A 25,120-nucleotide genomic window follows, 5' to 3' on the forward strand; every position below is an offset into this window, starting at 1 on the left:
ACAAACACTAGGGGGTCTGCAACTCTCTTCGTTGCCCCCGTTTCACGTTCCCCACCTTTGTTTCTCAGTGCGAGAGACAGAAAATGGCGGCCGACACTTCCTGATTTTGACCGATTCGAATGTTTACAGTCATGTAACCACCAATCAGAATTGAGCTCGCGCACGGCACTGTACGCGTACGGTAAGCTTACGGTAAGCGCACGGAGCGCGCTTACAGATATATATATTGATTTAAATGCTATTTTCTCAGGACCTAATGAACAGATTTACACCAGACCTACAAAAGGCACTTCCTTGACCTGAGGACTACCTCTCTGCCAAATTTCAAGTAATTCTGTTCAGCCGTTCGGGCTGTAGCTGTGTCTAAAGGTCCTATGGAAAAATGCATGGGGAAAACGCGTTTTGGGACCCCCCTTTTTTCTCAGCCCCCGCTTGACGAATCCCCCCGAGACTTTCAGGCTAGGAGCGGAGCGTAGCGCCCCATTAGTTTTGAAAATTTCGCGAGGATTCGTCGACCGGCGCCAAAGTTATTCCAAATAGAATGTTGCGGATTTCCTATGGAAACAGGGTCCTAACTATAACTACCTACTGGCGACCGCCAGTAGGTAATATATCTATATATATATATATATACACTGGCGGTCGCCAGTAGATAGTTATAGTTAGGATCGTGTTTCCATAGGAAATCCGCAACATTCTCTTTGGAATAACTTTGGCGCCGATTGACGAATCCTCGCGAAATGTTCAAAATAGGTGGGGCGCTCCGCTCCGCTCCTTCCCTTCCCTGAAAGTCTCGGGGGGATTTGTCAAGCGGGGGCTGAGAAAAAGGGGGGGGTCCCAAAACGCGTTTTCCCCATGCATTTTTCCATAGGACCTTTAGTCCAAGCTACAGCCCGAACGGCTGAACAGAATTACTTTAAATTTGGCAGAGAGGTAGTCCTCAGGTCAGGGATGTGCCTTTTGCAGGTCTGGTGTAAATCTGTTCAGTATTTCCTGAGAAAATAGCATTTAAAAGCATATATATATCTATAAGCGCGCACCGTGCGCGTACGGTAAAACTTACCGTACGCGCACGCTGCCGTGCGCGAGCGCGATTCTGATTGGTTGTTAGATCTTAGTAAACAATCGAATCGGTCGAAACCAGGAAGTGTCGGCCGCCATTTTGTCTCTCGCAGTCTGAGGGGGTGAAAAACATAGGTGGAGAACGTGAAAAGGGGGCAGGGTGGACAATTCCTGACCCCCTAGCCTTTGTCAGGGGGTCCCAGAAGGACCCCCAAGGGCCAAAATTTCTTTTAATGTTGTTACGAAAAATCGCGGAGTGCACGTAGCGTGCGCGTACGGTAGAAACGGAAAATTTCGCGAACTGCGTAACGTGGGCGTACGGTACGCGCACGGTGAAAAACCTTTAAAAAAAATAAATAAATACATAACTTAGTATTTAAAAAACCGTACAAAATCACTGAAAAAACCATAGGTTTCACACACGTTATAGTTAGGAATTAGCATTTAAAAAACCTTGCAAATTCACTTTAAAAACCATAGGTTTCACACATGTTATAGTTAGCTGGACATTTCACTCGTGAAAAACCATTGAAATTCCCCCGTTATAGTTAGTGCAGGCAACTATAACTCACGCGACCGCAATCCTCTGCTGATGACGTCAGATATTACATCACTGATGACATATGTGTCTTTCTGAAAAAAAAATATTTGTAATATATGTATAGCTAAAAATTAATGGAAGAAGACATGGGTAAATAAGTGTCTAAATACAGTGATGTAATATCTGACGTCATCAGCAGAGGATTGCAGTCGCGTGAGTTATAGTTGCCTGCACTAACTATAACGGGGGAATTTCAATGGTTTTTCACGAGTGAAATGTCCAGCTAACTATAACATGTGTGAAACCTATGGTTTTTTAAGTGAATTTGCAAGGTTTTTTAAATGCTAATTCCTAACTATAACGTGTGTGAAACCTATGGTTTTTTCAGTGAATATATATATAGATATATATTCACTGAAAAAACCATAGGTTTCAGGGGCGTTATATTTAGCTGGACATTTCACTCGTACAAAACCATAGAAATTCCACCGTTATAGTTAGTTCAGCTAACTATAATTTACGCCCCCGCAATGCACTATGGTTTTTCAGTGAATTTCTAAGGTTTTTTAAATGCAAATTTCTAACTATAACTTCTGCAAAACCTATGTTTTTTTCAGTGAATTTCAAAGGTTTTTTAAATGCTAATTTCTAACTATAACGTACCTGAAACCTATGGTTCTTTCAGTGAATTTTAAATGCTAGTTTCTAACTATGCCTACAGTGGTAGGATGTGAAGAAAGAAGAAAAAATGCACAGAAAGAAGCAAAAGTAATGCAGAAAGAAGCAACAGAAGTCCTCAAAGACGAAGAAAAGTGCAGGAAGAAGGAAGACGTGCAGAAAAAACAAACAGAGGAGCAGAAAGAGGCCTTGTTGCAAAATCATCCTGTACCCTCAACTTTTTCATATGGGTACTGGTGGTGACTGACTCTGACAAACCAGTCCTAGAGCCAGGGCTATTCTAAAAGACACTTAGAATACAGTGAAAACACCTACATACACTAGGGAACACTATGCGTTGGGGTACCCCTGTGATTACCATGGCCTCCTCTGTAAGCCCCTAGTACATAATAAGGCAGGGGGATTAAAATGACCTCTTAAAATGCGCCACAGGGCGCGTTTGCACACTGGTGAAGGGAGGGGGGGGGCCTGAGGTGACATGTGTGTAAACACACCCTGTTTTAATTTTGGGGATAAAGTCCCCTTGAATCCTGAGTGTCCCTTGGGTCCCACTAGCCCACCAGGTATCTCCAGTTTGCGCCACAAAGCTGCGTTGCAGAGGGGTGTAAAAAGGGGGATGGCCTGGCCCACCTCTCTGCAATGCAGCGCAGTGGTGGTAACTGGAAGCACCTGGTGGGCTAGTTGGCCACCAGGGGCCCTCAGGATTGAAGGGGAATTATTTCCCCAACTTTAAACGTGCCACAAGGCATGTTTGCACACATCACCTCAGGCCCCATCCTCTCCCTTCACCACTGTGTAAACGCGCCCTGTGGCCGTTTTAAGTAGGGAGATTAAGTCCCCTTGAATCCTGAGGGTCCCTAGGGTAAACTAGCCCAATAGGTACCTCCAGTAAGCACGCCACAGAGCTGCGTTGCAGAGAGGTGTAAAAAGGGGCACTGCCTGGACCACCTCAGTGGCGCTTACTGTAAGCACCTGGTGGCTAGTTAGCCCCCAGGGGCCCTCAGGATTGAATGGGAATCATTTCCCCAACTAAAAACGCGCCACAGGGCGTGTTTGCACACGTCACCTCATGCTCCGTCCCCCTCCCTTCCCCACTGTGTATACACGCCCTGTGGCCATTTTAAGTTCGGAGATTAAGTCCCCATGAATCCTGAAGGTCCCTATGGTCAAACTATCCCACTATGTACCTCCAGTAAGCGCCGTTGCAGAGAGGTATAAAAAGGGGTACGGCCTGGACCACCTCTCTGCAACGCAGAGCAATGGCGCTTACTGGAAGCACCTGGTGGGCTAGTTGGCCCCCAGGGGCTCTCAAGATTGAAGGGGAATTATTTCCCCAACTTAAAACACGCCGCAGGGCGTGTTTGCACACGTCACCTCAGGCCCCGTCCCCTCCCTTCGCCACTGTGTAAACGCACCCTGTGGCCGTTTTAAGTTGGAAGATTAAGTCCCCTTGAATCTCGAGGGTCCCTAGGCTCAAACTAGCCCACTAGGTACCACCAGTAAGTGCCACAGAGTTGCGTTGCAGAGAAGTGTAAAAAGGGGTGTGGCCTCTGAAGACCTCTCTGCAACGCAGCTCCCTGGCGCATACTTGAGGTACCTGGTGGTCTAGTTATTTGGAATAACGTTGACGAATCTTTGCATAATTTTCCAAACTTTTGGCCAGCTCTGGTCCGCTCCTATCCTGAAAATTTCACGGTGATTCGTCAAGCGGGGGCCGCGAAAAAAGTGGGGTCCCATAACGCGTTTTCCTCGTGCATTTTCCCATAGGACCTGTTGACGCAGCTACAGCCCGAACTGCTGAACGGAATTACACCAAATTTGGCAAAGAGGTAGTCCTCAGTTCAGACTCGTGCCTTTTGCTTAAATTGTGTAAAACCGTTCAGTAGTTCCTGAGAAAATTAGAGTTAAAAAGATAGATATATCTGCGCAGAGCCTAACCACACATCTCATCGTGAGATCTGATTGGCTGTCAGCACTTCATCCAAGAAGTGTTGGCAGCCATCTTGGGACCAATATACATGATAGCACCTCAATAAAAAGCATTGCAGTTAATAGAAGGTTTTAAGACTTTAGTTACATTATAAATCATTTGTTGATGGTCCCATACTCATTTTAGGAATTGTTGTGTGTTCTAAGGTGATTTTACCATGTGAAAAAGCCTTCTGCTGTGATATCATGAATCATGTTTGAGAGGAAACTATTTTCTCATGCTTTTCCCACAGAGGTTTGGAAGGTGATCCATAAGCTAAACAGAGCATTTTTTCTGTAAATTCACATTATCTTTCTCAGTCATGTGAGAATGAAGTCTGACATTCTCAGTAAAACATGTACATCCAACAAGGGCAGAGACTGTCAGTTGATTCCAGAGTGTTCTAAAGAACAACTAGAGCGCTAACATTCCTACTTATGACAAAAGTATTGCACACCCGAAGCCATCTTGATTGGAATAAAGTGGTAACACTTAAAAATTTTTATTTACAAAGGAACAAAATGAGGGGGTTCATTTTGCCATAGAAATTATGATTAGTGCTGCAGAAAGAAGAATTAGGGCACATTTTGACTTCTCAAATCCTCTTCTATTTTATAAAAAAATTCTGACATGCAGACTGAAACATGCCCTTTGAATACCAGCAGCAGACTTCCCTGGTGAGCAGTAGCTTTACTACAGTGATCTAATGAGCAACTAGAGCGCTAACATTCAGAATTTATGGCAAATGTGTGACACATCTGAATGCCTTCTTGATGGAACCAAAGTAAAAAACTGAAAGTATTTCCTACTGAGGAGACTGCAGTAAATGAGGAAATTAGGAAACTTCATAACAAAGAAATCTCCCAAGATGGCCACCAGAGACAAAAGAGCCCGAATGCAGCCCAAATATCACCCAGATGTAGCCCAAGTATAGCCCAATGACAGAATGTCCCAGAGTGTTCTAACAAACAACTAGAGCGCTAACAGTCTTACTTATGACAAAAGTATGGCACACCTGAAGCCATCTTGATTGGAATAAAGTGGTAACACTTAAAACATTTAATTTACAAAGGAACAAAATGAGGGGGTTCATTTTGCCATAGAAGTTATGATTAGTGCTGCAGAAAGAAAAATTAGGGCACATTTTGACTTCTCAAATCCTCTTCTATTTCATAACATTTTTTTGACATGCAGACTGAAACATGCACTTTGAATACCAGCAGCAGACTACCCTGGTGAGCAGTAGCTTTACTACAGTGATCTAATGAGCAACTAGAGTGCTAACATTCAGAATTTATGGCAAATGTGTCACACATCTGAATGCCTTCTTGATGGAACCAAAATAAAAACTGAAAGCATTTCCTACTGAGGAGACTGCAGTAAATGAGGAAATTAGGAAACTTCATAACAAATAAATCTCCCAAGATGGCCACCAGAGACAAAAGAGCCCAAATGCAGCACAAATATCACCCAGATGTATCCCACATGTAGCCCAATGACAGAAGTGTGCAAAACACTTATTTTTTTGTGTATTTGCAGTTTTATATAGTGCAGACTTGTCAGGTATTGAAGTGCTTTACATGAGCATTGGTTACATCACACAAGATCAAATTCATTTTGGTTGTAGACATGGGGAGATTAAGTGATTTGACCAGAATCACAGAATGTTGAGCTGAAGCAGAAACTCCAACCTGGTTCCCCAGTTGCAAAGTCTGCAGCTCTGGAAGTAACACCACATCCTCTCCCCTAGGTGCAATATTTAATCAAGTGGTCAACTGGATAAAAAAACATAAAGATTACAAATAATTTAAAAGTTCTTTGTCGCTATTTGAAAACTCAGAAAATATGTCCTAATTTTAGCTTTTTAGAGCACTAACCATAATTTTGATGCAAATAAGACCCTCTCATATATGTAATTTCTAAAGGAAATGCTCTAGGTATTACAGTTTTTATTACATCAAGATGATGTCAGGAGTTCCACACTTTTGTAATAAATATAGAATGTTAGCAATCTAGTTGTTCATTGGGATACTGTTGAGAGGCAGAGGCCAGGGGTATGGACTCTGAAAATTGAAGAGGCAACAATTTGACCACACTGGGCAGGCAGGAAGGGCAATGGCAGCACAACAGAACACTCAGAGTAGATTGGAGTGGCAGGTCCATGGAACATGGTGGGCAAAAAGGATGGAGCAGGGGCATGCACAAAGACATCGGAGGGCAGGGGGAAGGAGAATAGGGGCAGCAAGCTAAGCACAGAGGCTAAGCAGGAGGTCAATGATGGGCCATAGAATTGGGCAATGGAGGGCAGGAGGAGTAGACTGGTACATCATGCTAAATGGAGGGCAGTGGCAGCACATCAGACCATGCATGGCAGGAGGGAGGAGGCTAGTCCATGGATTCAGACAACAGAGGATAGGGAGGAGGTGGATGGGGCAGCAAGCTAACTGTTCAGGGAAGGTGGGTATTAGGAACTTTATTGTTTTTAAAATGTGTGTCTGTGCGAATTACTTAAAATATGAACAAGTATGCAGCATAATCTCACTTTGATTCAGGAAGAAGAGGACATTTGTGACTGTGACTCCGGGCTTATTTGGCAGAAACACCCCCTAACCCTCAACCCCCATCGCAAAATGTAATGCCCGTGAAAAGGGTAGGTGGACGCAGTGTTATATAGAACATAGTCTTGAGAGCACGATTGAAAATGAAAACTAGATAAAGTATATGGTATAAACTATGCACCAAAAAGTGTGATATAAGATGAACCGGGGCGTGAAATATAATATGCAATACATTGTGCGCAATGACAGATTCATTGGAGAGCGCGAGATAGCACAGGCGCTAGCGCGTGCTATGCGATATGCGCCTTGGAGTGTAATATGCACAGGGCAGTGTTGTGTAACCTAACTAGTCTCTAAAGTAGTAATATAAAATATGTGCTGGGGAGTGTAACGTTGCATATGCACTGTGACAAAGATATGGATCCCAGATTGTAATATGTATGGCATAGCGCTGTGTGTTATAACATAGGCATCGAGGAAGGCACGTTAGATGGGGCAATATAACCCATGCGAAGGCAAGTGTGGCATGCCATATTCACGGGGTGGTGTTACAGTGCACATGGGCTAGAGAGTGTCATAGCATACGCACTAGCTGGTGGAATATAACCCAGAGGTGTGTGGCACTCGACGGGCGCTGGTGGGTGTAACACAGCATTGGGCTCAGCCAGGAGCACGCTGTGACTCTCAAGTGAGGCTCGTCTCCTTTCCAGAGAGTAAAATAAAAAGTATTACACATCCAGCGGTGGATGTGTGTTTTATTAACCGTGAGGGAGGTCTCTTGCATAGTTTGGTCAAATTTTTGTCGAATCCCCTTTGAATGGCTTGGTGTGCATGTGTATTAAATGTGCCCATCAATAGCTACCCATGTTTGTATAAATAAACGACAAGGGTGTCTACTTGGAGAGTACCCACCAGCGGGGGTGCCGGGATTAGTCACGGTAGGGCGTCAGACACGTTAGAGCTTCACTAGCGGTGTAAATAAATTCCACATGGATTCATTGTATGCATTGTCGCCTTTTAATGAATATCACGCAAATCGTCATGGTGATAGGTACATACGGTTTGTCCAGCATGTCCTAGGTATTTCTATAAATATATATTTTTTTAAAATAATAAAAAACAAAGGCCGGCCCCGGGGATGGGGTCCCTGGGGCCATAGTGGCCTGAGGAGGGGGGCAACGCAGCCCCCTCCTAAAGAATTTAAAAAACAAAAAAGGCCATGACCCAGGGGTTGGGGTCCCCGGGGCCGATTAAGGCCTTGGGAGGGCCAAATTAATTTTTTTCAACAAAAAAAATTAGGGTTCAGACCCTTGGGGATGGGGTCCCCAGGGCCAATAAATTAGAAAAAGAAGGGGGGCCACACAGCCCTCCTTCTTAAAAAAATTAAATAAATAAAAGACCGGCATCGCGCCGGAGGCCACGCCCCCTACTTGCAGCACTCTGCAAACGCACCCCCTGGTCAGTTGTAAGTTTGGGAATTAATTCACCTTCAATACTGAGGGTCCCTGAGGGCCAACTAGCCCAACAGGTATCTCCAGTATGCGCTAAGGAGCTGCGTTGCAGACAGGTGTTTTGAGGCCACGCCCCTTTTTACACCTCTATGCAACGCAGCTCTGTGGCGCTTACTGGAGGTACCTAGTGGGCTAGTTTGACCCTAGGGACCCTTAGGATTCAAGGGGACTTAATCTCTCAACTTAGAACGGCCACAGGGCGCGTTTACACAGTGGTGAAGGGAGGGGACGTGGCCTGAGGTGACGTGTGCAAACACGCCCTGTGGCGCGTTTTAAGTTGGGGAAATAATTCCCTTTCAATCCTGAGGGACCCTGGGGGCCAACTAGCCCACCAGGTGCTTCCAGTAAGCGCCACTGCTCTGCGTTGCAGAGAGGTGGTGCAGGCCATGCCCCTTTTTACACCTCTCTGCAATGGCGCTTACTGGACGTACCTAGTGGGCTATTTTGCCCCTAGGGACCCTCAGGATTCAAGGGGACTTAATCTCCCAACTTAAAACGGCCACAGGGCTTGTTTGCACAGTGGGGAAGGAAGGGGACGGGGCCTGAGGTGACGTGTGCAAACACGCCCTGTGGCGCGTTTTAAGAGGTAGTTTTAATCCCCTGCCCTAATATATACTAGGGGCTTACAGAGGAGGTCATGCTAATCACAGGGGGACCCCAACACATAGTGTTCCCTAGTGTATGTAGGTGTTTTCACAGTATTCTGAGTGTCTTTTAACATAGCACTGGCTCTAGGACTGGTTAATTTACGTAGTGGGTCGCAACCATGCTCGTCATACTAGCAAGTAGCCCCAAAGAATTCTGGATAATGTAGTGGCAGCGGTGAGTACGCCTATGCCACGAGTATGTGAAATAATGCCATCCCTGGACACGTGTTTCGAGGTAATTGCCTCTCGTCAGCAGGGAGCAGGTAGGTGTGCGGGGTGCCAAGTAGACTGCCAAAATATAGGTATAGTACCTTTCAAGGCGCGCAGGTGCGGGATCCAGGCTTGTCAGCCTAAAGTCGCTCGAAAGAGCTTTAAATAATTTACGTAGTGGGTCGCAACCATGCTCGTCATACTAGCAAATAGCCCCAAAGAATTCTGGATAATGTAGTGGCAGCGGTGAGTACGCCTATGCCACGAGTATGTGAAATAATGCCATCCCTGGACACGTGTTTCGAGGTAATTGCCTCTCGTCAGCAGGGAGCAGGTAGGTGTGCGGGGTGCCAAGTAGACTGCCAAAATATAGGTATAGTACCTTTCAAGGCGCGCAGGTGCGGGATCCAGGCTCGTCAGCCTAAAGTCGCTCGAAAGAGCTTTAAATAATTTACGTAGTGGGTCGCAACCATGCTCGTCATACTAGCAAATAGCCCCAAAGAATTCTGGATAATGTAGTGGCAGCGGTGAGTACGCCTATGCCACGAGTATGTGAAATAATGCCATCCCTGGACACGTGTTTCGAGGTAATTACCTCTCGTCAGCAGGGAGCAGGTAGGTGTGCGGGGTGCCAAGTAGACTGCCAAAATATAGGTATAGTACCTTTCAAGGCACGCAGGTGCGGGATCCAGGCTCGTCAGCCTAAAGTCGCTCGAAAGAGCTTTAAATAATTTACGTAGTGGGTCGCAACCATGCTCGTCATACTAGCAAATAGCCCCAAAGAATTCTGGATAATGTAGTGGCAGCGGTGAGTACGCCTATGCCACGAGTATGTGAAATAATGCCATCCCTGGACACGTGTTTCGAGGTAATTGCCTCTCGTCAGCAGGGAGCAGGTAGGTGTGCGGGGTGCCAAGTAGACTGCCAAAATATAGGTATAGTACCTTTCAAGGCGCGCAGGTGCGGGATCCAGGCCCGTCAGCCTAAAGTCGCTCGAAAGAGCTTTAAATAATTTACGTAGTGGGTCGCAACCATGCTCGTCATACTAGCAAATAGCCCCAAAGAATTCTGGATAATGTAGTGGCAGCGGTGAGTACGCCTATGCCACGAGTATGTGAAATAATGCCATCCCTGGACACGTGTTTCGAGGTAATTGCCTCTCGTCAGCAGGGAGCAGGTAGGTGTGCGGGGTGCCAAGTAGACTGCCAAAATATAGGTATAGTACCTTTCAAGGCGCGCAGGTGCGGGATCCAGGCTCGTCAGCCTAAAGTCGCTCGAAAGAGCTTTAAGTAATTTACGTAGTGGGTCGCAACCATGCTCGTCATACTAGCCAATAGCCCCAAAGAATTCTGGATAATGTAGTGGCAGCGGTGAGTACGCCTATGCCACGAGTATGTGAAATAATGCCATCCCTGGACACGTGTTTCGAGGTAATTGCCTCTCGTCAGCAGGGAGCAGGTAGGTGTGCGGGGTGCCAAGTAGACTGCCAAAATATAGGTATAGTACCTTTCAAGGCGCGCAGGTGCGGGATCCAGGCTCGTCAGCCTAAAGTCGCTCGAAAGAGCTTTAAATAATTTACGTAGTGGGTCGCAACCATGCTCGTCATACTAGCAAATAGCCCCAAAGAATTCTGGATAATGTAGTGGAAGCGGTGAGTACGGCTATGCCACGAGTATGTGAAATAATGCCATCCCTGGACACGTGTTTCGAGGTAATTGCCTCTCGTCAGCAGGGAGCAGGTAGGTGTGCGGGGTGCCAAGTAGACTGCCAAAATATAGGTATAGTACCTTTCAAGGCGCGCAGGTGCGGGATCCAGGCTCGTCAGCCTAAAGTCACTTGAAAGAGCTTTAAATAATTTACGTAGTGGGTCGCAACCATGCTCGTCATACTAGCAAATAGCCCCAAAGAATTCTGGATAATGTAGTGGCAGCGGTGAGTACGCCTATGCCACGAGTATGTGAAATAATGCCATCCCTGGACACGTGTTTCGAGGTAATTGCTTCTCGTCAGCAGGGAGCAGGTAGGTGTGCGGGGTGCCAAGTAGACTGCCAAAATATAGGTATAGTACCTTTCAAGGCGCGCAGGTGCGGGATCCAGGCTCGTCAGCCTAAAGTCGCTCGAAAGAGCTTTAAATAATTTACGTAGTGGGTCGCAACCATGCTCGTCATACTAGCAAATAGCCCCAAAGAATTCTGGATAATGTAGTGGCAGCGGTGAGTACGCCTATGCCACGAGTATGTGAAATAATGCCATCCCTGGACACGTGTTTCGAGGTAATTGCCTCTCGTCAGCAGGGAGCAGGTAGGTGTGCAGGGTGCCAAGTAGACTGCCAAAATATAGGTATAGTACCTTTCAAGGCGCGCAGGTGTGGGATCCAGGCTCGTCAGCCTAAAGTCGCTCGAAAGAGCTTTAAATAATTTACGTAGTGGGTCGCAACCATGCTCGTCATACTAGCAAATAGCCCCAAAGAATTCTGGATAATGTAGTGGCATAGGCGTACTCACCGCTGCCACTACATTATCCAGAATTCTTTGGGGCTATTTGCTAGTATGACGAGCATGGTTGCGACCCACTACGTAAATTATTTAAAGCTCTTTCGAGCGACTTTAGGCTGACGAGCCTGGATCCCGCACCTGCGCGCCTTGAAAGGTACTATACCTATATTTTGGCAGTCTACTTGGCACCCCGCACACCTACCTGCTCCCTGCTGACGAGAGGCAATTACCTCGAAACACGTGTCCAGGGATGGCATTATTTCACATACTCGTGGCATAGGCGTACTCACCGCTGCCACTACATTATCCAGAATTCTTTGGGGCTATTTGCTAGTATGACGAGCATGGTTGCGACCCACTACGTAAATTATTCTAGGACTGGTTAGTCAGACTCAGTTACCACCAGTAGCCGTCTGAAAAAGTTGAGGGTACAGGATGATTTTGCAACAAGGCTTTTTTCTGTTCTTCTGTTTGTTCTTTATGCACGTTATCCTTCTTCCTGCACTTTTCTTCGTCTTTGAGGACTTCTGTTACTTCTTTCTGCATTTCTTTTTTTTTCTTTCCGTGCGTTTTTTCTTCTTTCTTCACATGTCCTATCTCTGTAGGCATAGTTAGAAATTAGCATTTAAAAAACCTTTGAAATTCACTGAAAAAACCATAGGTTTCAGGCATGTTATAGTTAGGAATTAGCATTTAAAAAACCTTAGAAATTCTCTGAAAAAACCATAGGTTTCAGGGGCGTTATAGTTAGCTGGACTTTTCACTCGTACAAACCATTGAAATTCCCCCGTTATAGTTAGTTCGGCTAACTATAACTCGCGCGCCCGCAATGCACTGCTGATGACGTCACATATTACATCACTCATGACATGGTCAGTGACATCACTCATGACATCACTGATGACATCTCAAATGACATCACTGATGACATCACTCATGACATCATCCAGTGAATGTGTGTTTTTCTGAAAACTACATATGTTTTATATATGTATATCTCAAGGTCGATGGAAGAATAAATGGGTATATAAGTGTCTCAATGGATGATTTGTTTTTGAAAAATTAATTGTATAACTGACTGATTAAGTGTATCTTAGTGAATACATGGCTTAGTGAGTAATGTTTAAATATGTGAATATCTGTATCAGTCTCTCACTTTGTGTATAAGTGGCTGCATGGGTTGGTGAGTAGCTACATGAGTGTCTATATAGGTTAGTAGTTGTTTTTTTGAGTATCAGTATGAGTGTCTGAGTGTCTGTATGGTTCGGTGGGGGGTATTACGTAGTGCATAGGTGCATGAATGAGTGACTCACTGTTTGTATGTGTTGAAGACAGCATGTGTACAGGACTGTATGGGTGGATGAGTGTGTGCATGGGTGTGTTAGTGAGTGAATGGCTTTCTAAATAGTGTCTTTATGAGTAACTACATATGTTTTAAACTAGTATATGTGACTATTGGTGTATATAAGTGAGTATATGTGAGAATGAGAGATTGAAAGAGTTCCTGTATGAATAAGTATGTGTTTCTATAAGTGATTGTTTAAAAGACTAACAGCCTCATGCATCAACCCAAAATCCAGTCGGTAAAATACCGATTCGCTAATAGCTCCCGGTATTAAGTTAAAAATACCACATCCCAATGCATCAACCCAAAAGCAGAAATCGCTATTTAAGGAATCCTTAAATAGCGATTCTTTAAATAGAGATTCCTTAAATACCGATTCCTTAAATAGGGATTCCTTAAATACCGATTCCTTAAATAGGGATTGCATTTAAGGAATCCCAAAGTGAGATTCCTTAAATGCAATGCATCAAAGTTAAAAAATTAGCGATTTCGCTAATAGGGGGAGCAAATTACCATGAAGATGAACTGCATGGTAATTTGCAAAAACTTTGAAAAATGCACTTTTGTGCATTTTTCAAAGTTTCATGTTGCGCACACACATGCCCTTAGAGCATGTGTGTGTGCAACATATGTGCACATATCATTTTCAGGGGTGCTATAGGGTGTCATTTTGACACCCTTGCACCCTTGAAATTGCATGAGCAATTAGCGAGAACCTACTGGTACTCGCTATTTGCTCATGCAATCTCCGATTCATTCCTATGGGCCTGGAGGCCCATAGGAATGATTGGGACGGCATTCCTTAATTGCTACTCGCTATTTGCTAGTAGCAATTAAGGAAAGTTAAGGAATCGCTATTTGAATAGCGATTCCTACATGCATAGCCTTTTGCTATTCCTTATTAGCGAATCCTTATTTTTCGCTAATAAGGAATCGCAAATGCTAATGTTGATGCATATGCCCCTAAGTATGTGTAAGTTTCTGTAGAAGTAAATGTGGTGGTGTGTGTATAACTGTATATGCAAGTAAATGGATGTTTGATTCTTTATTAGTGACTATGTGTGTGAGTAACTCTATGGATGAGTGGCGTTGTGTAACAGGATGTATAGGTGAGTGAGCACATGTATGAGTGACTGTATAGGACTGTGGGTGAATGAGTGGATGTGTATGTGGATCTTAGAATTACTGAATAGGTTGTTGTAACTGGCATTGGTATGTCCATTGTTTTGAAAATTTTAGTTTCTATTTTTGAATGTGTGTATCAAAGGTTATATTAGGGGGAGAGGAGGTCTGCCACTCTATCACAAGGATGATGTCATCAGTGATGTCATCAGTGATGTCATTTGAGATGTCATCAGTGATGTCATGAGTGATGTCACTGACCATGTCATGAGTGATGTAATAGGTGACGTCATCAGCAGTGCATTGCGGGCGAGCGAGTTATAAAGCTGAACTAACTATAATGGGGGAATTTCAATGGTTTTGTACGAGTGAAAGTTCAGCTAACTATAACGCCCCTGAAACCTATGGTTTTTTCAGTGAATATATATATATATATATATATATGTGTGTGTGTATATATATATGTATATAAATGTATATATCTTCCAAATGCACCGCCGGGCCTTGTTTTAATGCAAAAATGGATATGAGGCCTTACTTCATACTGTGCTGCAGAAGGGGTTTTTGAAATTTGCTATAATCACGGGTACCAACACCAAGATTTTCCTGAGGCCTTGTAATTTTAGTGAAGCGATGCCACGGCCAGCCCCCCAGTGTGAAAGGAGTTCCAGCTCCAGTGTAGTCCACCATCTGCCACTTTTATGGACAGATCAATATCTTGTCTACAGACTGAAAAATACATATCCAAGGGTGTGGTCAAGGTTGTGACATTTATAAAAAAATTGCTGTTAGAGAGGAACACAATACATCGCAAAGAGTATGCAATGTTGGTAATTCACAGTATTTTGAAAGCTGGTTTTACATTAAAAATTAACCCCATATTCTCATATCTGTTAAAGCTAGTTGGGTCGCAAAAGTTTGTTGTTCTAAAAAATAGGTTGTGGATATAAAATGTTTGGGAAGCACTGCTCTAGACAAATTAAACACATGAAATACATAATAAAATTCCACAATGAATGTTTCCTGGATAACAAAATCAAGTTTAAGGCCCTAAAGGCATCTTGCACAAGGCCTGTTGGAAAAAGGGAACTGAATACCTTAACATCAATGACTCTCACTACACTCACAACCAGAAACCCAAGCTCAACACAGATTGTTTAATTTATGCAGTCACAATTTAAATCGTGCTCACTCAGACATAAATGGTTGTGGGTGACAGATCCCCTTTCCAGTGTATAATTTTGGCCACATTTAGAGTTGTAGAGCAGGAGCGACACCATACATTGACAGAAATTGCACCCAACCTAACTCAAGATTCATGTGCATCATTTAAAATTATTGAACTTAAGGTTTTCCGATGGCAGAGTCTTCCCTTTCTCTGTCTTAGGAACCCTTGACTTGATGATCCATCCACCTCAGGGATTCCAGGTCAAAGTACCCATAGTCCTGCCCTATATAGAGCAGGTGACCATCACTCATCTGACAGCACAGAACTTAAAAACAAAATTATTAACAGTTCCTTTCCTTGACTTATGACAGAGATCTCCAACTCTGCACCAACTCCGTCTCCTAGTCGACAGATCTTTGCCTCTGTGTTAGAATGGAGCACAAATCAAATTTAATTAACTTACTGTATTATAGAGTTCAGTCATTTATGAGAGGTATGGTAAAGTTTTAAAAGCTTTATTTATCATTAAAAGATTAGTAATTGCTTTTGGTTCTTTTATTCAGGTTATTCAGATAAGTCTGTTTACAGTCATATCAAGAGAAATTTGGTTAGATTCAACATGCAACACAGCAGCGTGTTCCATAAAGAAAAGAGTTCCTATCTTAATCTAAAGGACCTAACCTATTCTATGAAGAATTCATAAAGAGTTCCATTTGGAAAAGAGCAAGATTTCTTGGAGCCACAAGTTAAAACTAAGCCTGGGTGGTGTTCATGGAGTTTTACCCCACGGAACTCTGCGAAGTGATAGAAAAACTCTTTCGCGCTCCGCAGAGTTATGCCAGCGGCAGACTCTGTTAAGTTGCGCTGCTCGCACTGATTATTAGCGCCGGGAGTTTGCCCTGCACGGTAAAATCAGCACAAGCGGCACTACACATCGTGCCAAAGGGCGCTGCTGTTTTCTACCGCTCTAGTAAACATTCTACTGGAGCAGCAGCTTCCTCAACGCGAATAGCAGATTTCTCAACGTGAGTGGTCACAACCTGCGGCAACCACCCGCAATGAGAAATATCGCCGGGAGGAGGTCTAGCGCTTGATTTTTTCCTGCAAGGGCTCCCCAACATACCATTGGCGAGCCGCTTAAGAGAAAAAACTCTGCTCCATGTCACTTTGCAGAGTTTTTTGGAACTCTGCATGGTGCACGGAGTGGGCAAAACTCTGCGGATTTCCGCAGGCGGAGCAACATTTTTTCACCCACCCCAAGTTAAAACCTATAAAGCATCGAACTCCCCATAAAGGCAGTTTTGGAAACTCAGTTGAGTTCCCACACCAGTCGCAGTAGCAACCGTTAAATCAAGTAAAGGGAAATAATCACAGCAGTAGCTATGATCAGCACAAAAAAGTAGTGAGCTACCTACAAAGGTTAGGAAAGAGAAAAATCACTGTTAGCAGTAGCTTACAGCAATTCGGGCAAGAGTAGCACAGTCGAGTGGAAAGGGGTATGGTGGGGAAAGGTGCATAGAATGCCTTAACTCTTCAGCTAGGAACACATACTATACAGAAACGTGAAAAAATATGTTTCAAACTCAGGGGTTAAGTCAATTCTTTCTTTATTAGGCCAATATCACCATAAAAGCAAACAAACAGCCACAAACAGGTGATATAACAATTATGCAAGAATATGAATCCCAATAAACATACAAACAATGGACAGAATAAAACTCACAAATTCATCTAAAATATAACAGCAGTCCTTAAAAATCTGTGCAAAGCACAATGTGATTAAAAAGAAACTACTAAAAAGAGGAGGCAGTGGAACATGCCTATAAATATGTGATCCGGTGGATACTCAAGCTAAGAGAACCTGACAACAAAAACCTCTAACTAGGGTCTGTTATGTGGGCAGGGAAAAGATCGAGGCCACCGGGGCGTTACCACTGGTTATATCAATAGAAGACCAGAATAAGCATAAAACAGTTGTATAAGAAAGTGTAAGTGCGATATTACAGTACCAGATAAATGTGAGTGGAAACAGAAAGCTAGCCCTACCTAGCACCAGTTAACGTAATAAAATGCCACTTGGCGATGAATAATTTTTTTTCGAGTCTCATTGCCCCAGCGAGGAAACATGCTACCCCATTATAAATTAAGGGGGGAATACAACATTTGTAAAAACATCAGAGCTGGTCTTACTTGTACAAAATGTCTGTTTCACACCAGCGGAAGGATGTATTCAGTCCTTAAGACACAATAAAAGTCACAAAAAAACATAAAATGTAAAATATCTTGGTCTGAGAAATTGTCACAAGAACAGGGTTTTTGATCACCATGTTTGTGAAAGCCACTGGGGACAGCCAAAGACCAACGGAACCTTGTTAATAAAAAACGATGATGAGCATTAGGGACAAAGGAAAGGTAGGCTTGCTCCCGGGGCGGGTTTTTAGCAGGGTATATTTTCTCACAGTGGGTTTAAGTAGCTTCTTGCCCTCTCTATCACTTTGCCACCTAGATAAAAACATGTTTTTTAAGACCTTGAACGCCCCTTTTCGTAGCTGTCTGGGTTTGTAAACAAATCTATACAGCCCACACTTGATAGTGTCTGCTTGATATACATACCTAAGCCATGGTATGCTAAGGGCGCCAGCGAGTGAACTACAATCGTTGATCACAAGCTGATTTAACTCAAGGGCAGGGCTTGACCAGATTTTTAACCACTGCAAAATGGGTTCTAGGGTGACAGTGTCAGTGATATAGCCAAGGCTCACTTCCTCATGTACCAGAAAGGATACTGTACAAGCGGGGACGGCAAGGAGATTACGCAAGAAATGATTCTCAATCACTTGAAGCTCCCCGACATCTTTGTACCCCCAAACATCACGCCCATAGAAAGCCATTGGGATGCACTTCTCCTGATATATTTTAGCCATGACATGCACCGGTTTAGCCCCAAGCCTCTTGGCAAAATCTGAGGTCGCTTCTAGCGCTCTCAATAAGGTGTTCTTTTTCAGTGATTTTTGTGCCAGCCATGTCTCCTTATCATCGAAGAGTACTCCGAGATACAGGAATGTCAACACTTTGGTAAGTTCGGTCCCTTTACCAAAGAACTTGGTTCTGGCAGCCTTCCAACATCTAATTGTCCAACCAAATGTGATTTTGAATAGTTGGTGGACAGATCTAGGGAGTCCATATAATCTATAAAGGTGTTCAAAAGGTGTTCTAGCCCCACAGCAGTCCGTGCGATCAGGACCGCGTCCTCTGAATATAAGAGGGCTAGAGTAAATTGGGAGCTCACTTTCAGAATGTCCCTGCAAGTGGCTGTCATGACTTCCTCCAGTTTGTCGATATATGGTGTAAATAAAAGGGGAGCCAAATTGCACCCCTGCCTTACCCTCTTCTGGACCTCCCAGCAATCTGACAACCTGCCATTCTCGTCATATCTTAGTGAGGCTGTTAAGTTAGAATGTAACCTGTGTAAGAAGGCCACTATCTCCGGTTTGATACCCAGATCCACGAGGATGGGCCAAAGTTTAGATCTGTTTACTTGGTCGAATGCCAATGTAAGATCCATAAAAGCAAGGTGCAGGCATCCCCCCTTAGCTAAAGTATATTTATCTATGATCCACTGTAAGTTAATACACTGGTCCACGGTATCTCTACCCTGTCAAAAGCCGTATTGCAACTCAGATAATATATCAGATGTTACCAGCCATAATGTTAAGCGCTCCAAGACAACCTTCCCCATGGTTTTGGCATTGGAATCAGAGTGGATTATCCTTTGCACATTTTAAAAAATGGGTAATATAATGGCTTTGGACCATGAGGGTAGAGGACCACGGTTACAAACCGCGTTTAAAATGCGGGTCAGCACCTTAGCACAGATTGTGGGGTCTGCCTTATAATGATCTGGGGGAACCCCATCTGAGCCAGGGGATTTATCCCCTGCTGTGGCAATAATGGCATTACGTACTTCGCCTACAATAAAAATCAGCAGTGGGATGGCCTTATCCGGTACCCATGGCATGTGTATTCCCTCCCCGAGCTGCCCACTATACATCCCCTTGAAGTGAGAAACCCATATGTCGAGGCCACGCTAGAGTTTGCTGTTCCTACAACGAAAGGTCTGTTCACCATCTCCCAGAATTTAGAACTATTCAATAACACACATGTCTACAATAGGTCCTCCCAAGCCTGGTCATTAATTTCTTTTTTCCTGTACAGAGTCGCTGAGTTAATGGCTTTCCTACAATCCATGGCCCTTGCCCCATCCCAGGGCTGCTGATTCAGGGTTTCCATTAGATTTGTATGGGTTCTAGACCATCTTCTGTCAAACTATTTGACTTTGAAATGGCCCAGTGTTTACCTCGGTTTAAGAGGTTAGCAGCAATCTGCTCACAGAGACTACCAAAGGCATCAAGGACCTCATCATCCTGTGAGCCACTTTCTAATCAGAGTACTATGTGTCCCACGTTTGTTGTATAGCAGTTATCTAAGAAAGCCCCTGGGACTATCCTATCCCATTTCAACCTCTGTGGTTGGTCCTTAATGCCAAGAGTGTCATTTGATGGACATTTTTTCTCCATGAATTCCTGGTTGAAATCCAAGGCTAAAACCAACGTTATCGGATTATGGTCACTAAAGTTGTTCCAAGATACACTCAGGGATGTTATGGCTGGTATCAAAGGAGTTGGAAAGGATGAGAAAAAACAATTATACAGGAACAGCCCCATCCAGTAAAAGAAGGTATTGCTTCGCCCACCCCAGTCTGCTCTGTTGCGTAGTTCCTACTAATCTGTAGGCTCTGAGCAGTGTTTGGACAACATAAACTAAGGGCTTGGTGCCTAGACTGATTCCGGACACTCCTGCAGGATATGTTGTCATATAGACCAGCTAGCTCACAGTGCCACTGTAAGCCCTCCTAACCTACCAGGGAGCAAACAGTTTATTGCAACCACTGAACAGGACAAACCTGAACACTCAGGGATCGTGGAAACAGTACAGAATCTTTCGCTCAGTCCCTCGTGCTCACTTGTTCTCAGAGAAATATACAGAGAATACAGTGGGACGTTTTCAACAATATTTATTGAACCAACGTTGTTATTACATAAAATACGTGTGCTGCAATGATTAGGGGACAGAAGCTTAAAAAGGAGATTATAAGCACCAAAAGAGTGAACAGTAGATACATTTCTACCATGGTGCTGAAGCAATGAATATATGCAATGTGGTAATCTAACATACTCCTGCGATGCAAATCCTACTCTAAGTGTGCCTAGAGTCTGTGTAGGTGTAGAGCCAAGAATCCCCGCTAGGGACGATCCAGCCCCATTACCTGATCCGATAGAGTCTTGGTCACGAGTTGGACACCCTTCACGGAATATCAGACCAGTTTGTGCTTGATTCTCAGCTTGCATGTGCATTCAATGTCAGCAGAAGTGCCTCCTCTACCAATCCATAGGGATGCCTACAATTTATAATAAAAAGCAGCCTTTGCGATGTGTGCGTTAGATTAGCGATGTTATGAATATGTAGATAGTGTCGTCGCCCCATGGATGAAGATAGGACAACTTTTGTACCTAGTGCGTAGAGAGGACTATTACATGATGTTCAAGGCATTGTGATAATGTTGTGCGCAGCTGGATGTGTAAACAAAGTAATTTCAGAGAAACTAATCCAACATTGTTGTACACGGAAATGTGTGCAAAAGTTCACTGCTGAAATGTTATTTTCTAGGACAATGTAAGGAATAAACTGCTTCGCTACATGGGCCTAATCTGGGAATATAACAGTTCCAGACAGAACAGGTTATATGCCTGCAAATACCTCCTTTAGTATATTGCCTTGCTCAGAGTGCTCAAAATGCGTTTGGGCAGGGATGTTATCAGATATACTTTCCAGAAGGACATAGCCCTGCTGAAACAAATGAATATTAAAATCGCCCAGTATCATAACCTGGTAATAGGCGTCCTTAGCCTCTCCATAAGCTTGCAAAAAATGCTTAAGAGTGTAAATGTGTTCTGTGTCTGTTTTCCTGCAGAAGGAATTATAAACGTTCACCACCAACAAGGGAGGTTTATTGTTAAATCTCATTTCCACTGCTAAAATATTTGGTGAAGTGCGTTTCACCATGGAGGTAATTGAGGGGATCTTAAGGGAGACGAAAATAGAAAGACCACCCTTAGCACACCCTGCCTGTGAGGGAAGCGCAGCTTTAAAAAAAAAACGAGAACCCGTCTGTAAGGAGAGAAATTTGCGTGTTCCAGGTTTCCTGCTTAGCTATGATAGCCCCCAAAACATTCCAGCCATCTGGGGTCATACAATTTGGACTTTAACCCGGCAATATTCCAGGTCATGACTTTAAATGTAGGGGTATGTGAACACAGGCTTTCTGGTATGACTACCAAGTTTCCCTGGGGGGTCTGATGCCTAGAATTAATAGGGTCCAATTGGGGTGGCAACAGTCAATCGTTCTCATCTAGCCTGCTCAATGATGCAAACCTATTGTATAGTAGTATGTCAAATCCTGCCGCTTCCCTCTGGGCCCTCGGGTTCCTTAATATGGATCTGGTAATGGTCCATCGTCAGCCAATGGTGAAGAATCTTCGGATAGTCTGTCATCTTTCCTCTCGATGCCCACGATAAATGGTTGAGTTGACATGGTGTTATCTGTAGTTATCTAACCTTTTATACAGTTGCTATAATAGAGAAGGTTCTGACAAGAACCTTTGCAAGCCTACTCTGTTAGTTGTTCAGTGTTCCATTGTGTTTTCAATAGACTAGCCTATTAAATATCATGGTCAAATCATGAGAACTATAAGCACACAGCAAATGCATTTGCCAAACCGATGAAATAATATGGTGTGAGGAAGAAGGAAATACATTTTCTTTAATACAGCACATTTCAAAGCAATGATGAGTTCTGCAGTCAAATACTAGCACTAAATTGGCATTTTCAAAAAGCATTCATTTTATTTAAAGGAAAAGGAAAGAAAATACAAAAGAAAATAAGGCCTAGTCGTGAAAGGTCAGTAGAAATGAGAGCTTTCTGCAAAACATTATGTTGCATGGTGATTATTAGCACATTTAAGAAAGGCACATTTTGCACAGTTCACTTTGTTATGCATTTTCTATGTTAATGTCCGGTCACATATATCATTTAATGTAAGGTTATTTTCGACTATATTTTCAGCTACCCCAATGCTGTCAGTGCATTTGCCACACCAGAAATGTGGGAGATGGTCTGCCACAAGGGTAGCAGAGACCAGGGCCTCAGTTGCCCTGACGGGCAGGCGTTGCACCTGCAGAACCTTAAATCAGCCCCTTGACTCCAGTGGGAATATCCACATGAATGTCTGCCAATTCAAAAACATCTTAAACGCCCATTCCCAACTAGGCATTTGACACATCAACAAACACCACCCGTGAGGCTACAATAACCCATCAATATTAAGATGAGTACAAGCCTCCCTTACACCCTAAATGTCATTAGTGTCATACATGTTCTGTTTTACGTTTGTACTGGTTCGAAAATACAAAAAAGGAACATAAGATATACAAAATGTTTAAAAAAAATGAATCAAGCAATGCATAATACTATAAAAAATACACACTAGCAAAAGATTTCCAAAAAGGCGTTACACCCACAGTAGCAGAAACCAGTGCATACAAGCAGTAACACATTCTCCTTCGTGTTTTTGCATTTAAAGGAAAGACTAACAATCAAAAGAGGGGCAAGGAACTCTACAGCATAACAACATCAGGATGGTCGCCCCGACTGAGAACAGCTTCCTGCCAGCGAGTACCTTCTATGACTATGACGGCACACTGGACTACGGCCCCCTTGTAACAATGTGCACGAATGAGAACGTGATTAGGTTAGGAGAAGTGCTGGTACCATTCTTTTATTACCTACTATTTGCCCTCAGTATGATTGGAAATGGATTGGTCTTGTATGTATTGCTAAAACACGAGGACTGGAAAAACATCACAACTATTTTTATGTGCAACATGGCCACCTCGGATTTGGTTTTTGCCACATCGCTGCCTTTCTGGGGGGTGTACCACTCCTCTATGTGGATCTTTGGTGACACTGCCTGCAAGATAGTGAGCAGCACCTTCTTCATTGGCTTTTACAGTAGCATCATATTTCTCACCTGCATAGCAGTAGACAGGTACTTGGCAGTGGTTCATGCAGTCACCGCTACCCGCAATACTCGTTGTGCTGTACTTGCAGGTGTTGTTATCTGGAGCATAAGTGTGATGCTTACCATCCCTGAATTCCTATTCACTGAAACCAAAACAGATGAAGAGGGCGGTATTAGCTGTGAATATGTTGGTTATCATGGCCAAAACAGGTATGTTTGGGAATTTCTTCTATTCCTCCAACAAACTGTGCTATTTTTTCTTGTGCCTCTTGTGGTCATCCTGTTCTGTTATTGTAGTATTGTCAAAACCCTAGCCGGGTGCAGGACACAGAGGAGGCACAGGGCTCTGAAAATGATATTTAGTATTATACTGGCTTTCTTTCTTTGCTGGACACCCCTGAACATAACCATATTCCTTAAAGCGTTGCAGGATTATGGATTGCTCGATTTGAGCACATGTAAGGCACAGGAAATACTGAACTATTGCTTGTACATTACCCGAAACTTGGCTTTTTTTCACTGTTGTCTTAATCCCATGTTGTACATGTTTCTTGGGACAAACGTCAGGAAGCATCTGAGGTGTCCTTGCTTAAGGTGGCCGGTGGCTCTGGGCCCCACTGTCAGACCCCGGATCTTCAGCAACAGCAGTGCACCCTCCTCAAAGGATTCTTCAGGAGGGAACAACCGACCCCGAATATCTACAGCCCTATGAGGGAACGCGATACCAAGCAGGACTTTGATGAGCTGCCACACAAGCTTCTGTGTATGAAACACAGTGTAATGCAGCAGTACTCAATTTAAAAGCGCTACTTAGGCGGTGCACGTGTCTACGTTTGCATTCCTCTTCAATTACATACATGGTTCCAGTACTTTTGGCAATGCTTCCCTCATACTAAGCCTTTTATGTCAGCAGATGTGAGAACATATAAAGCAACACAATGTTTATTTAAAAAACCTGGATGTTTTGCTTGCCAGACTTTTTTTTATATCATGTAGGAAACATATTGTGTAACTTTGCACCAAGGCAGTGCACTTTTCTGCTAGCATTTGTCTTGTTAGAAAATTGCGAAAGCTACATTATTACCGACCAACAAGTGAAAAAAATTGTACCACAAAGTTGCTGTGTTTTTTTTTGCAGTAGTAGTCAGTACAAATGTCATTGGTTGGTCTGTGCTGAATTGCAGAGCAAGTTCTTTTCATTATACTACGTTTTTATGAAGACCTGTTTAAAAAATGACATTTAAATAAAATGGAAAAACAAAAGCTGTGTTTTTTAATAAACCTTTTTTCACAGGAATGTAAAGGAACGTGTGACAGCTAATCAGTTTATTTTGGTGTTTGCAAGCAAATTATGGGAATCAAGAATCTGGTAAAATATCAATATAAAAGACAGACAGAATTTATCTACTTCATCAAATATCTGTTCACTGCTATTCTAAAAAAAACAACAAAATAAAGCAGACATTTCAACTTTATTCCATGGTTATCTCCACATGAACTACTTATCAGCATGTTCCTCCCAATCTTCTGGCCCTAATGAGGCCTGATTATCAAAGTTTACCTGAAACGTTTGCTCATCATAGCTATAATGAAACACTGTAATTTTCCTTCATCACCATCCTTCATTTGTGGTGGGGTGGGGGTATCATGAGGTCTAGCGCAGATTCTGCTTATAA

General features: G+C 43.4%; 1 protein-coding gene across 1 annotated transcript in view; it reads left to right on the forward strand.

Moving 5' to 3' along the window:
- Positions 1-24,707, forward strand: part of LOC146823260 (C-C chemokine receptor type 4-like) — a 64,311-nt gene extending 39,604 nt beyond the window's left edge. Inside the window, exon 2 of the mRNA XM_085606635.1 lies at positions 23,007-24,707. Coding sequence (XP_085462761.1) covers positions 23,062-24,156 — 1,095 coding nt within the window. The 5' untranslated portion in view covers positions 23,007-23,061 and the 3' untranslated portion in view covers positions 24,157-24,707. The remainder of the gene's footprint in view (positions 1-23,006) is intronic.
- The last annotated feature ends 413 nt before the right edge of the window (positions 24,708-25,120 follow it).

The sequence above is a fragment of the Triturus cristatus genome, chromosome 5_2 (genome assembly GCF_964204655.1).
Source record: "Triturus cristatus chromosome 5_2, aTriCri1.1, whole genome shotgun sequence".
In the NCBI taxonomy this organism is placed as follows: domain Eukaryota; kingdom Metazoa; phylum Chordata; class Amphibia; order Caudata; family Salamandridae; genus Triturus; species Triturus cristatus.